At 38.8% G+C, this 14,562-nt stretch overlaps 1 protein-coding gene across 8 annotated transcripts in view; it reads right to left on the reverse strand.

Moving 5' to 3' along the window:
* LOC127633287 (neurexin-1a) overlaps window positions 1–14,562 on the reverse strand; it is a 223,629-nt gene that overhangs the window by 50,640 nt on the left and 158,427 nt on the right. For all 8 annotated transcript variants that reach the window (XM_052112288.1, XM_052112290.1, XM_052112287.1 and 5 more), the window contains one exon: window positions 13,910–14,091. In XM_052112288.1, coding sequence (XP_051968248.1) covers window positions 13,910–14,091 — 182 coding nt within the window. The remainder of the gene's footprint in view (window positions 1–13,909; window positions 14,092–14,562) is intronic.

Genomic DNA, 14,562 nt, shown 5'->3' on the forward strand with positions numbered 1-14,562 from the left:
AAGGGCAGATAACATAATCGAATCACAGGAAATCAGAAAAAAAAATAACTATAAGATTTCTTCCCCCTTGAAATCAGTGCCTGAAGGCAATATGCTGGCCATACAGAATAACATGTGACAGTATCACTGGAATGGAATCTAATCTTTATTCTGCCACATTGGTTGTCATCTTCAGTGTAAATTCTCATAAATGCATGTTCTTGAATTAAGATGTGGGCTGTAATAGTGAGATCATTCCATGTGGTATGCACCCACACCACTAGATGGCCTCAATCTTTAATGCTTTCCTAAACACTGATACAGCTCAATGGGTGGTATTCACTTTGCAAATTCCAATAATAAGTATGCCTTCTCATAAAAAAATACAAACCTAATAATATTCACATATTTCTCTATTTAAACTCTAACTATGCCCACTCTATGCTGTCCTCACTGACCTGCATGCCTACATACAAGCACACATTACCTCATTAACTCAAAAAATTGCTGCAAACAGTTTTATGAACACTAATACAAGCTTGTAAATGAGCGCAGGCTATCATAAAAATCTCAATTTGACATTTTTACGACAAATGAGGGCCATTTGCTTAAAAACACAGAAATAGTCGATCGTTTCCAAAGCAGCAGAAACGTGCAGTACTTCCAATTGATTTGTTACAGATTGAGAAAACTACATGTGGCATTTGAAAATAATGAAATAAGGTGTGTATGAGGGTGATATGAGAATATCCCTTTGTGAATACCCCTAATTCACACCTATCGGCAAAAAAAGATCAGGCAGAGGACAAATCCAGACACCAGACTTCATTATACTCTCACGGGAGATTTGTCTGGCTACACTCAAGCTCTCTCTCTCTCTCTCTCTCTCTCTCTCTCTCTCTCACACACACACACACACACACACACACACACACACACACACACACACACACACACACACAGTTGTCATTTCCAGCTGGGCCAAAGCAGGATGTTCCTTCCGCCTCTCACACCACATAATGAAGATAGACTCAGCCTGTTAGCTCCATCCTCTGCCCATCAACAGGAACAATGGGGCAGGGTCTCCTTCACACTCCTCTTCACGCTGCTCTCTCTAAGAGTGTTTCTCCAGGGCCAATCTCTCCAAGCACATCGTTTCAGCTTTTTGGTCAGAGAAGTGATGTAAAAGGTTGGCCTGCGCTCAAATGGGCTGTGACATGCCACGCCCCCTTCTAAATGGAGAATGACCTCTCTTTCACCCCTCAATCCAGACAGTCCCTTCTGGCACCTGACCTCATCCTTCAGTAAGGGGTTTGGCTGCAGGGAAAACACCAAGCCTGATATACAGGAAGCCTGATAAGGGTGATGATGGGGGATGGGAGGTCTTTTAAAAACTCAAATGACAGGGTTAAATCAACCACATCATGGCCAGAGGGACATCTAAGAATGTGTTATCGACATGTTAATGGTGGATCTTACAAAATGGGAGTCTGTCCTACAGTCAGAGAGCTGCTCCATTAGCTCTCATGTACGTTAAAGGATTATATTCACCGAAAAATTATTCATTACTTGTGTATTTACTCACTCTAATGTCCTTCTGATTCTGTATGATGTTGTTTTGGAAGTGGAACACAATTTTTTAAAGAATCTTTGCATAGATCTTTACCATGTAATGGAAGTTAATGGTGACTACAGGCTGTCCAGCTCTATAAAGGAAAATAAAGCAACAGTGCAGTCTAGCACATATGCAAGCAAATGCTGTATGCCCATCCACTGTGTCTTTCTAAGGATTTTGCTTACTTTCCATTTCACTAAGGGGCGGGATATTTCTAGTATCTTCAGTGAAACTGGGCAATGCCAAGATTTTTTGACAGGGGGGCCGGGAAGGGTGCATTGATCAGTCTGGGGTGGCAATTGAATTCAGTCTGATGGAGGGTTAGGGGGATGTGGGGGTGCAAGTGTTATATCGTCCGACTGAGGGCGGGAGGGTGTGTGTGTTATATCATCTGACTGTGGGGGGGGTCTGTGAGTGGGGGGGCAATGGGGGGGCAAGGCTTCTGGCCCCATCTCTAGAACTGCCCCTGCAGTGAAATTCTAGTTAGCATTTCACAGCAGCGCTAGTCAACCTAATAGACCTTTTTTCACACTCTGGGTTTTGGAACGTGGAAATAAATGATTGCAGGGTAAACTTTGACAGTGGTGAATGGGAGATCACAGCAAATATTATTTTCGCTTACTGATTTGCTCCAAGACCAAAAGGAAAAAAGCCACTATTACGTTTGAATGAATTTCAAGAAGAGGAAAAAAAATAGAGAGCGGTGGACAGTCAGATGAGGGAAGATGCCAAATTTACTGTCACTCTCTCAGAAGCTGTAATCGAACCCCCCTCACAGCTGTGATAAGTCTTTTTTTTTTTTTTTTTTATAATTCCAGTGCAATATAACAATAATCATAATGTTAAAAATGTACACCCAATAATTCAAATATTTATAATATAAAAAATTTTTGAAATTTACACTGCTAAATAAGGTGGAAAATGTGTTATCACAGTCTGTGAATAAGGTCCTTTTGTGCTGTACTGTAAATTTACTTCGCTGCTAAAGGTCAACATACATATTTATGCACTTAAAAAAAAATCTGAGTTATCCAGTAACATCAGATGTCATTTTTTTGGGCCTTTTACTTCTGTTAGTGGAGCCTTTTTTGATCGTGAGATCAAATAATTTCAATTTATAATCTATTTCTTAGTAAGAAAACAATTACAACATACTAATACAGATAAGCACATTATAGTTCACATAAAAGATAAAACAAATAACCATGAATTCTTATGTAAATAGTTATGAGATAACATTACTACACACATATTAGCAAACATCCTTAGCAGTTTATTATGTATTAGTTTATGTATGTATTACTTAGAATTAGTTATTTTAATTCGAATGATATATTCACAATATGCCCACCTCTTTAGTCACCACTAAACCATTGCAAAAAGCACTATAGAACCACTTTAAAAGTACATTAAATTGTTAAAATTCAAGTGATCTGATGTCATACAATGTGAGGATCACACTGAAATTTAAGTCATTATTCACTGGTAATCTTCAACTCAAATGCAGCTCTCAAATCAAATATGACACTTCTGGTGCAGGTTTGACATCATTATGTTTGATTACGTACATTTATAAACTAAATTGTGAAAATGATAGTGTTCTGAAGCCATATGTTAGTTTTTGTGTGAGAATCAGACTGAAATTTAATGAATAGTGAATGAGGCTGAACATTCTGCAGAACAAATTCTTTTTGTGTTCCAGGGAAAAGAAAGACACACAGGATTGGAACTACATGAAGACGAATAAATGATGACAGAATTAAAATTTTGGGCTAAACTATTTATTTTAAGTATTTCAGCTGCACAGCTTGAAGTTCTAATAAACCCTTGATTTGAATGTGGGATAAGGCTCAGTCAATGACTTCACAAGCGGTTTCCTCCTGCAAATTTACAGTGGCTATAGTCTAGGAGAAACATAACACGGCAAACCCTATGTCCTACATTCAGTCTCGGGTGTGAACATGTCCCAGTTTTGCAGAATTTTCTATAATAAAAAAAGAAGGCTCCATTATAAATGCCTCAGGGGCTAAACGTACTGGAGTAGAGAGCAAAATCAAGCCGTGACACCAAATCCCAGATTACCACAAAACAACAAATATTTTGGATGATATACTTGGAATTGTGTGTTCTCTAAATGATCCCTAAAGCAAGTGATGTGGTATCATTTAAAGGGAGGGCTCGTCAAAGCACACTGTTCCACATGGCTGCGTTACAGCCATCCCTGCCCATTTCCAGCTTCATGTCACCTCTCCACTGGGGCCTGCAGTGCAGCTCTAAATATAAAGGACTAATACAACTGGATTCTCATTAGACTCAATGGAGGTTGTTATAGCAACACAGTTCTCCAGAGTTTTCTCGTTTCTTGTAGGCAATTAGATGACAACCACGGTGCCATCCTGATTGACAGAGCATTTCATCTACACTGGAACTGCGACAATCTCCCCTCGCTATGCATAAAAATCATCCAATTGTTCTAAACTTGAGAACAGGAATGTAAAAAATAAATTAGCAGTGAAAAATGGTTTGAGAGGTGTTGGCTTTGCCTCACGCTGCTAAATAAACAATGACATTTCTGTGTATGTTCTGTATATGTTTTATTACTCAAGTATTAAATTAATCTATGTAATAATTGTGAATATTGTAATAGAATGAATGAGTGCTCCGTGAAGTGGAGGCAAACATACACACAAAGGGTTGGGGTGGTTGCTCCGGAAACCTAGAGGACAAGAACAGCCACTAATGATGTGTCTTATTTAGGGATGGTGCAGGCAGAAGCTTATGGAGTATGACGGAGTGTGTGTGCCACAGCAGGGATGCTGATCTGCCATGGCATTCAGCTTAAATGAGCTGGTGTATCCAGGAAACCTCAGCCACTTTACATAGAGAGTCCCTCTGTAATACTCTGGCTAATTCCAAGGGAATGCATTTAATTGGATAGAACACCCAGACATGCAATATATGCCGTCATAAATAACTTGTGTTTGAAATGAGATCAAAATATCATGCCGTGTTTGTTTGATACGCTCTGTAGTGCATGCACTCTTATGTTTGAGCACTGCAGGTTAAGTGAAAGATAAATTGTTGGGTCCGCAGAATATTTCCACTTTGGCAAGCAGTTCTTGTTGTTTAAACCCCTCCTCCACCCTCTTTTTGTCTCTCTCCATTGCTTGCGTTCTATCACAATCTCGCTTTATCTTCTGGTAAGGGCTGGATCTGGTGATATCATGAATCTTTTTGGCAGCACGGAATTCTTTTTCAACTTTTGTGAAAACTGAAAATAGCAGTCTGTCCTAGTTCCTCGCAAACACTGAAAACCACATGCGCTCTATGGGCGTTGTCTCCAGAACTCATCGAGAACTCATGCTCATTGTATGCACACTGCAGTGCTGAGCTTCTCTTGAGTTTCTCCAGCTCTCTGAGAAAAAGACAAAACAAAAACAGCAGCCTGAATGCGAGACGCAATATCTCTGGCAGACAATACCATTTCATATCACAATCTGCAAATCCAACGGTATGCGGAAGCGCTGCTATTTTTGCTGTGATCCTTGTCAACCCGTCACTGGGCTTCAATAGTATGATCCGAGCAACACTCTTTGATGCATTGACTCTAATCTGAAGAAAAAAAGCGTGGTAAACATTTTTTACAAAAAGCAAAGGAATGAGTGGGCTGAGATTGCCACAAAGACAGCATTTAAAAGAACACCTGTCTCACTTATTTTGATGAATACATTTATATATTCGTCTTTTACTTCTACTGCCATCTGTCTACTTATCCTTTCAGGTACTAAAGATAGCAAAGACACACTTTACCATATGGTGCATTTATTCAGGGAAAAGTGGCTGACGAAGTCCAAGCATTAAATAGTCTGAGGCCAGTAAAACTGTTCTTTGTGGAGCTCATAAATTGCATAATGACCTGGCATACAGTTTGAAGGTGTGTAAAAACGACAGACGGCATGAAAATCTTATATTCCAATTTTGCGGGTAAGTGAATAAAGGAAGGGTAGTTGGTTTCTGACTGAGAATCAAATTGGCTTTTGTCCAATGCCGTGGCTGTTTCCATCTCAAGCTGCTGGGCAAAGACTGGCATAGTCCACTCTGATGCTATGAGGTCAGCAGGCACATGTCACTCATGTCTGACCAGGTATGTCTTGCCCACTCAGTGAAGCAGAAAATCAGCATCTGTCACTCTTTTTCACTTTCACCTACATCCAAATGTCTGTGTGTGCATGTTTGAGCATATGAGTCTCCCAGGCTAGTCTGACTCATTTTGACTGACAACATCTAATGTATAAATATATACCACAATATTACACACAAAAAGATCAAATTGGATCATTTAAAAGGATCCATTTAAATGTCATAATTTAAAAGGGACACATTTTGTCACCATTAACTCCCCCTCATGTTGTTTTTTTACCTGTTTTGATATATTCTAAGACTTTTGAAACAGAACAAAAGCTCTGTGTAAGGAAGAGACTGAAATTTAAGATGTTATTCATTGATAATCTTCCCCTTCTTGAAGTTCTGAAATGGACTACAAAATTTGCATGTGGGACAAAAAGGGTGTGGCATTTGTTCTCATAAATCTCGTGAGCAAAAATAATTGATGGCAATGGCGCCATATTTGATTTAAGGGCTACAGTGGAAGGGAACTTTATTTTATTATTAAAAACAACTTAAATTTCAGTCTGTTTGTCACACAAAGCTGATGTATGTATTTTTTTTAGGGATCAGAAATTAGACAGTAATTCATTACTAATAACTGGACTTGTATGGGACTAGTTTGGAATGATAAGGTATTTATTAGGCATTTGTTCGTTGGTTTTTACCCTTGCCTAATAGCCTCTTTACATTTATTATTTCCTAACAATTAACTTATTAGGTAAAAACAAAAGATACCAGTAGCTAGTAATGTACAAAATACATCCTTCAAGTATTAAATTAATCTATACAGAACAATAGATTTTCACCCCTAATAAAATATAACCATACAGTATAGGGGCATCATGTTTACTGTGTTTAATTAGAGTCCTACAGGCACCCTACACCAACCCCTACCCCTAAACCTAACCCCAACCTTCCCTGCTTTGTTGAAATACTATATGCATTCAACATGTATTTCATACTTATAAGCTGCACATTCAAACAGAGTACTAAGAACCAATAAATTATATATTGTTGATAGATTGATAATATATTCTTTTAGCAAAGAAATTCATTATGACAAAACCAAACAAAAAGGGGCTATAAAGCAAGAATAATAAATCAGCCAATAAAGGCTTAATAAATACTACTTTATAATGCCAAACAAGTCCAAAACCAACCACTTACAAGTGTAATTATTCGTCATTAATTACTGTCTAATTTTTGATCCCTAAACTAAAGTTTTACCAACGTTTTTGTTATTTTGGATCTTAACAGCACCAGTACCCTTTTCTACAGTGGGTACGGAAAGTATTCAGACCCCCTTACATTTTTCACTCTTTGTTATATTGCAGCCATTTGCTAAAATCATTTAAGTTCATTTTTTTTCCTCATTATTGTACACACAGCACCCCATATTGACAGAAAAACACAGAATTATTGACATTTTTGCACATTTATTAAAAAAGAAAAACTGAAATATCACATGGTCCTAAGTATTCAGACCCTTTGTTCAGTATTTAGTAGAAGCACCCTTTTGATCTAATACAGCCATGAGTCTTTTTGGGAAAGATGCAACAAGTTTTTCACATCTGGATTTGGGTATCCTCTGCCATTCCTCCTTGCAGATCCTCTCCAGTTCTGTCAGGTTGGATGGTAAACGTTGGTGGACAGCCATTTTCAGGTCTCTCCAGAGATGCTCAATTGGGTTTAAGTCAGGGCTCTTGCTGGGCCATTCAAGAACAGTCACGGAGTTGTTGTGAAGCCACTCCTTCGTTATTTTAGCGGTGTGCTTAGGGTCATTGTCTTGTTGGAAGGTGAACCTTCGGCCCAGTCTGAGGTCCAGAGCACTCTGGAGAAGGTTTTCGTACAGGATATCGCTGTACTTGGCCGCATTCATCTTTCCCTCGATTGCTGCCACCACCATGCTTCACTGTTGAGACTGTATTGGACAGGTGATGAGCAGTGCCTGTTTTCTCCACACATACTGCTTAGAATTAAGGCCAAAAATTTCTATCTTGGTCTCATCAGACCAGAGAATCTTATTTAACACCATCTTGGAGTCCTTCAGGTGTTTTTTAGCAAACTCCATGCAGGCTTTCATGTGTGTTGCACTGAGGAGAGGCTTCCGTCGGGCCACTCTGCCATAAAGCCCCGACTGGTGGATGGCTGCAGTGATGGTTGACTTACTACAACTTTCTCCCATCTCCCGACTGCATCTCTGGAGCTCAGCCACAGTGATCTTTGGGTTCTTCTTTACCTCTCTCACCAAGGCTCTTCTCCCCCGATAGCTCTGTTTGGCCAGACGGCCAGCTCTAGGAAGGGTTCTGGTCGTCCCAAACGTCTTCCATTTAAGGATTATGGAGGCCACTGTGCTCTTATGAACCTTAAGGGCAGCAGAAATGTTTTTGTAAACTTGGCCAGATCTGTGCCTTGCCACAATTCTGTCTCTGAGCTCTTCAGGCAGTACCTTTGACCTCATGAATCTCATTTGCTCTGACATGCACTGTGAGCTGTAAGGTCTTATATAGACAGGTGTGTGGCTTTCCTAATCAAGTCCAATCAGTATAATCAAACACAGCTGGACTCAATTGAAGGTGTAGAACCATCTCAAGGATGATCAGAAGAAATGGACAGCACCTGAGTTAAATATATGAGTGTCACAGCAAAGGGTCTGAATACTTAGGACCATGTGATATTTCAGTTTTTCTTTTTTAATAAATGTGCAAAAATGTCAACAATTCTGTGTTTTTCTGTCAATATGGGGTGCTGTGTGTACAATAATGAGGAAAAAAAATGAACTTAAATGATTTTAGCAAATGGCTGCAATATAACAAAGAGTGAAAAAGTTAAGGGGGTCTGAATACTTTCTGTACCCACTGTATATAATGAATGTTTACTGAGTCTTTTAAGCTCAAAACTAACAAGAAAAGCTCCATGAAATTTGTTCATACACAATATTCCAAGTCTTCCGAAGCCATTTAACAGCTTTGTGAATGATTTAAATCGTTATTCTTTGATAAACTTCTCATTTGCGAAAGCTCTAAATGGACAACTAATGGACATATTGATGCCAAACAGCATTTGTTCTCACAAGATTCATGGACAAATATCATTGATGTCAATGCCACCATATTTTATTTGAGGGCTAAAATGGAGGGGGATACATTTCAGTGAATACATTTCTGTCTGTTTGTCACAGAAAGCTGTTGTTCATTTTTATAAGATTTTGAATATAGCATAGACGATGTATGACTACTTTTAAGATACATATATTTCTTTATTTTTTGGGTTAGTTTTAGAGATTGACAGCCCCAGTCCCCTTTCACTTAATTTTACGATGAACTATTCCTTTAAGATGGCCAAAGTGCTGGCTCTGTTATTGCTGACATCTCAGCACAGGTGCATTCTGAGAGCTGAATTCATTCACCTCTTTCTTTCTCCATCTCACTCTATCCCCTTGTCAGTACTACTGTTCACACCTCTGTGCCTCTCGCTGCTGAGTTAGCTGTGATCGTCACCATTCTTCAAATGGACTGATGTGCTCATTAGACTTCCCACACACTCAAACACACATTCTTTTGGCATCAAGAGTGTGAGAGGTCAGAAAGTGCTAATTATTTGGCCAAACCTCGGGGGTATAATCACTTGGTTTTGCCTCGTTTACACTCATCCTCCATTTCTCCTTCAGTCCTGTCCTGCTTGGAGGCACTTGACAGTAAAGAGGGTGTATTGCTTTGCATGGCTGACACTGAAGGCAGGGTAGCCCACAGGGCATTTGGCCATGGGTTCGAGCAGCTGGCAAAATAATCTTCAGCAGAAGACATGTATTTAATAGGCCATTACTCCTTGAATTGCAGAGTATAAGAATGTGTATGAATATTTATTTATTTCTGTACAGTGCTGTTGGTGCACGTATCACAATATCATACAGTTATCTCTCTCTCTCTCTCTCTCACAATCTCTCTATCTCTCTTTCTCTATCTTGTTATTTCTCTCTCTCTCTCTCTCTCTCTCTCTCTCTCTCTCTCTCTCTCTCTCTCTCTCTCCGCATGAGCAATGGCTCAATGATTTTGTGGTGAACGATGACTAATGATAATCCACAGTGATAGTGATATGATGAGATTTAAATAAACTCTGTCATAAGTGTTTAGGGTCATAAGCAGCATGGAGCACGGGGGGAGGGATGCCACTGCCTGTTTGAAAAATCGGGGGCATCAAAGCCCCCTCGTTATCATGGTCAATGATCCTAAGTTAATTCACTTTCTGAAAGGCAGTCTCCAGATAATGATATCTTCCCTTCCTGCCTACAGATAGGTTTATCAAAACATCCCGTTACATCATCGAACAGTCTCACCATGAATGTCAATACTGACATACTTAATCTTGTCAGAGCCCAAATATACTTAATGCAAATGGAAGGAAATTATTTTTTCCCCCTGTTAATTAAGAGGTAAAAATGGTAGTGGATATTTATAATGATTTTAACTGCTTTATGGGATGTTAGTGGTGTAGGTACAGCTAATTTACCCTCCTACCCACTTGCTGATTCATTTAGTAAATACCTTTTATGCTGGCTTAGCAGACATCAGTCCAAAAAACATCAGAAATGGCAGACAAGGCACTGCAGAGACTCCACCAGTCACACTTTAGAATTAGCCTAGATATCCACCGCTAATCGCATCAAGACATTAAGGGCCTTTAATTTGCTTCTAAACATTCCTTGCCATCCCTATGCCAAAAAGCCATATATCAGTCATGGATGCCTGATTAATTGTCATGCCAATACAGGGAAATATATAATCTGTGATAATCTTAATTACAGGCATTATGTAAAGTGTTAAATATCTTGCTCTTATGTAACTTCAGCAAGTTCATTTTAAGACATATTTTTCGAAGACATCATTGCTCCCTAGCACCATTCATTTCAAATCGAATATATTTCATAAGGAACGTACTGAGATGTGAGGAACTTAGAGTTTCAAGGATATGAGATGAAAAATCATTATTACCGTCTGCCGGTCACCCAATATCATCCTTACTTTCTGAGCTAGGGTTATTTTGCTGATCGATAAGACGTAATGAATTCATGTATCTGTACTGCATATTTACATAGGGCACAGAGTTCACATGTACACGCCAGCATACAAACTAAAACCTACTGTTAAAGGCGCAGGGTGCTACTTTATTCATTTATTTATTTTTTTGTGTATAAAACTTTTTGTGTAAAGTACAAATGTGAGGACTGCAACTTATTATAAACAACATATTATAAAAATCGACTAGTCAGTGAGTTGGAAAGCGTTTATAAAGGTTGAACTGATTATAACGCAATATATAACACAGTTTATAACTAATATAATGCAATGCACATTCCAAGCTTTAATTTAAAGATAAACCTCTCAATGAGAGAGTTTACATTAATACAATCTTACACGATTACCGGTAAATATTTTTGGTAGTTATCATTGCACTGATGTGCATGTAAACGTGTTCAATGAAGGTTTTACAGTGTAATCCGTCTATCTGCTAAAGCACAGCATGCAGTTTAAATATACAGTATATATCAAATCTGAAACTAATTGACCTCAATAACAATTTAGTTGGTTGTTGGAGAACTGGTCAACTAGTCTACCATCGTGACTCATCCCTAGCGAGTATTGTGAAGCACACTGAGGCATTGCGGCACTGGAGCTAAAGTCATATACAGCCACTTGCACGCATAGTAAACTCCACCAGATGAAGGGCTCAGCTGGTGAAATCATTACATCACTGTGCTGACAACGTATTTGTTGAGGCAGTCGTGCTACAGTCACGCCATGATACACCACCCCTGAGAGAGCACGCTGATTCTACTGGGAATCATGTTTGTGATTACAGCAGGAGTGGGAGTAAAAAAATAGAACGAATGAAAAGATAAAAAAATACACAACTCTCGGAACCTCTTTGCCAAACACTTTCCCGTCTCCCCTTGCCTCCACCTCCTCCACCTCCCACTCCTCCAGCATAGCATGTCAGAGGAAACGCATGTTCTATCAAATAGCATCCTCTGAAAGAAAGCGTCGGTAGCGCCTTCTATTCTAAATATTATACAGATTTTATTCATGAGGGCGGGCTGAGGCGCTGGAACTTTCTAAAACAGACCAGCACATTGAGTGTGGGAAGAGGCGTAGAACACTATGATTACCCTAATGATCATTCACTGGTCTCTTCAGGAGCATGACACCAAAACTCTCTCTCTGTGAGCTTCTGCTCTGGGGTTTATGTGACAATGAATGAACAGCAGGAAGTCTCAGATAAATGTGTGTAATTCTGAGCCAGTTCAGACTTGATGACACTACAGTGGGGTCCAAAATTCTGGAAAAAACATTTAAACATTGACCACACTGAATGTTTAAAGATGAAATTGAGAGTGTGACCACAAGGAGGTTGCCCCATGTGACTCTACCCTCCCTAGCAACCGGGCCAATTTGGTTGCTTAGGAGACCTGGCTGACTCTGACTGATATTTGATAAAATTGCCTCACCATCTGAAATACCAGAGCACTCTCTGTGCAAAACTTAGCGTTCACAGGCACGAGCCTCAGAAATCAATGGTGAGTTTAACCAGAGACAGGCCATTTCTATTAAAATTAATAGAACCCAACTAGCACCCAACAGTCAATGGATGTTAAATGGAAGTCCCACCTTAACAGGTAAAAGAGCCAATCACCTTTTAGATACAGACATCACCTGTCAATCATCTCAAGAACGTGCATGCGTATTAGCTGTACAAGCTGGGAAAATTGCATTTTTCAGGTAATGTAAAGAAGCACAATTTATGAAACCAGTGTTGTCCAATTTTACTTCTGATTTGAAATATGTTCTTTGATCGTAATTTTGTACAACCATTATTTAGCTTTTGGTGTTCCCTCATTCAAGAGCTGCACTGGTATGACTGGAAAAAGCCTCCCGGGAGAGTTTCAAAGATGGCCGCCGGTGGATTGATTTGCTAGACAGACTTTGGTTTAACAGCGCTCATTGGCATGTGCAACATCATTCAGCCATAATCAGTTTAAACTTTTCTGCCGATAGTTTAGTTACACTGCTTTGCTAAACGTGGATCGCAGGGCTTAGGTGGGCATTTGATTGCGTCTTTTTCAATCAAATGTATTTATATAAATTGCTTAGCTGTGTGCGGTCAAATCTACAGATGTAAAAAAAAGATCACTGCAGTTGTTACAAAAATGTTGTCAGCACATCTTAGGCAACAAAAGAGAAATTGATTATGAAAATCCAATGTCCAAAAAATGTGCTGAAATCTTTGCTTTTATTCACTATTCTTGAAATGTCAAACGGGTGCGTCTCATCAGTTTATGGTCGGTAGTGCTCGTAAAAACAGTGATACGTGAAACTAAACCTGCAAATGACCTCGTTATATTTGGTTCTATACAGCCGTGAGTCAGCTCTCTCAATCATGAACAGCACCAGCTCAGTTTTTTTCTTTTGCCAATGATTATGTGCACAAATATCTGGCTCCTACACTGTGTTCAAATTCACAATATTTGCAAGACTCATTTTCTTCACTGAATATCAGAATCAGAATAGGATGATACTTAATAGAGAAAATTGACAAATTGAAATTCTTAAATAAATATGTGATTTCTATAAGACCATTGTTTTCATATGTTAGTTGATATTGTGAGAGGGCTTTAGCAGATCTAAATGCTTCTCCTTGGTTTTCATAATTTGTAAACAGTAATGCTAAAGTCCTAAAATTATTATTATGTTAGTTTGTTTTTCAAAGTAAAGTTAAAAACAAAATAAAGTAAAATTATTTGTTAGTTAAGAGTATGTCATGTTTATTTTTCAGCCAGATCTTATGAAGGAATTTATGGCCTGACCTTAACATTTTTTAATTCAATATACAGTATACCCTGTGACTATTTTCATATGAATAAATGCACAGTAATAAAGGTGGTTTTTAAAGTAACATGTTACTTGCAATGAAAGTAAGCTAAGATGAATACTGAAAAAAACCCTGCAAGAATGTAGTTGAAGAGCCCTGCAATAAACCAAAAGGTCTTACCAAATACTGAGAATATCTGAAATTCAACTTTCCACTCAAATTGTTATGCAGATAATATAATTTGTAAAGACAATTTATCAATTTGTTTATTTGTTGACTCACAATTTGGAGTTGCAGGTAGTCTCCCAGGCCAGAAGAGCTGTCCACCCTAACCAGGACTGCATCCTTCTGCTGGGTGCTAAAGCCGACAGCCAGCCGGTCAGCTCGTGTGCTTGGTCTGTCATTGGGCGGCCATGTATACACAATAAGCCCTCCATCTCGTCCGAATATGTATGTGGTTCCCGCTGCAGAGAGAAAGAGAGACAGACTATTTAGTGTATGTACTTATATACAATGTCTCAAAAAAGCTTTAGGACATTTAAGCCAATGTACAGTGTGAAACCAAGTGAAATTTATTTGAAAGAAATATGGCACAAGCACACTTTTCAAACAAAATATTTCACAAAATGAAGTTTGCAAATTTTAAATTATAAAATAAAAGACATATTGCTCAAAATTGAGACTAAAGTATCTAAGCACTTTCTAGGAGTGAAACATTAGTGGAATATGTCCATATTTAATGTGATAAACTACACATGTGGTTACTCTGTGTCTCATTGTCTTGTCTCAGCTCCTTCCCCAGTGCTGTCTTGCTCTGTGTTACAGGAGGAGCCTGCTGATCTCATCGCAGAACCTAAAGTTTACTATGACTTGAGAGCAGTGTTCAGTAAGTCCAGGTCTGCTTCTCTACCTCCGCACCACCCATACGACTGTAT

Source organism: Xyrauchen texanus, chromosome 40 (assembly GCF_025860055.1).
Source record: "Xyrauchen texanus isolate HMW12.3.18 chromosome 40, RBS_HiC_50CHRs, whole genome shotgun sequence".
NCBI lineage: Eukaryota > Metazoa > Chordata > Actinopteri > Cypriniformes > Catostomidae > Xyrauchen > Xyrauchen texanus.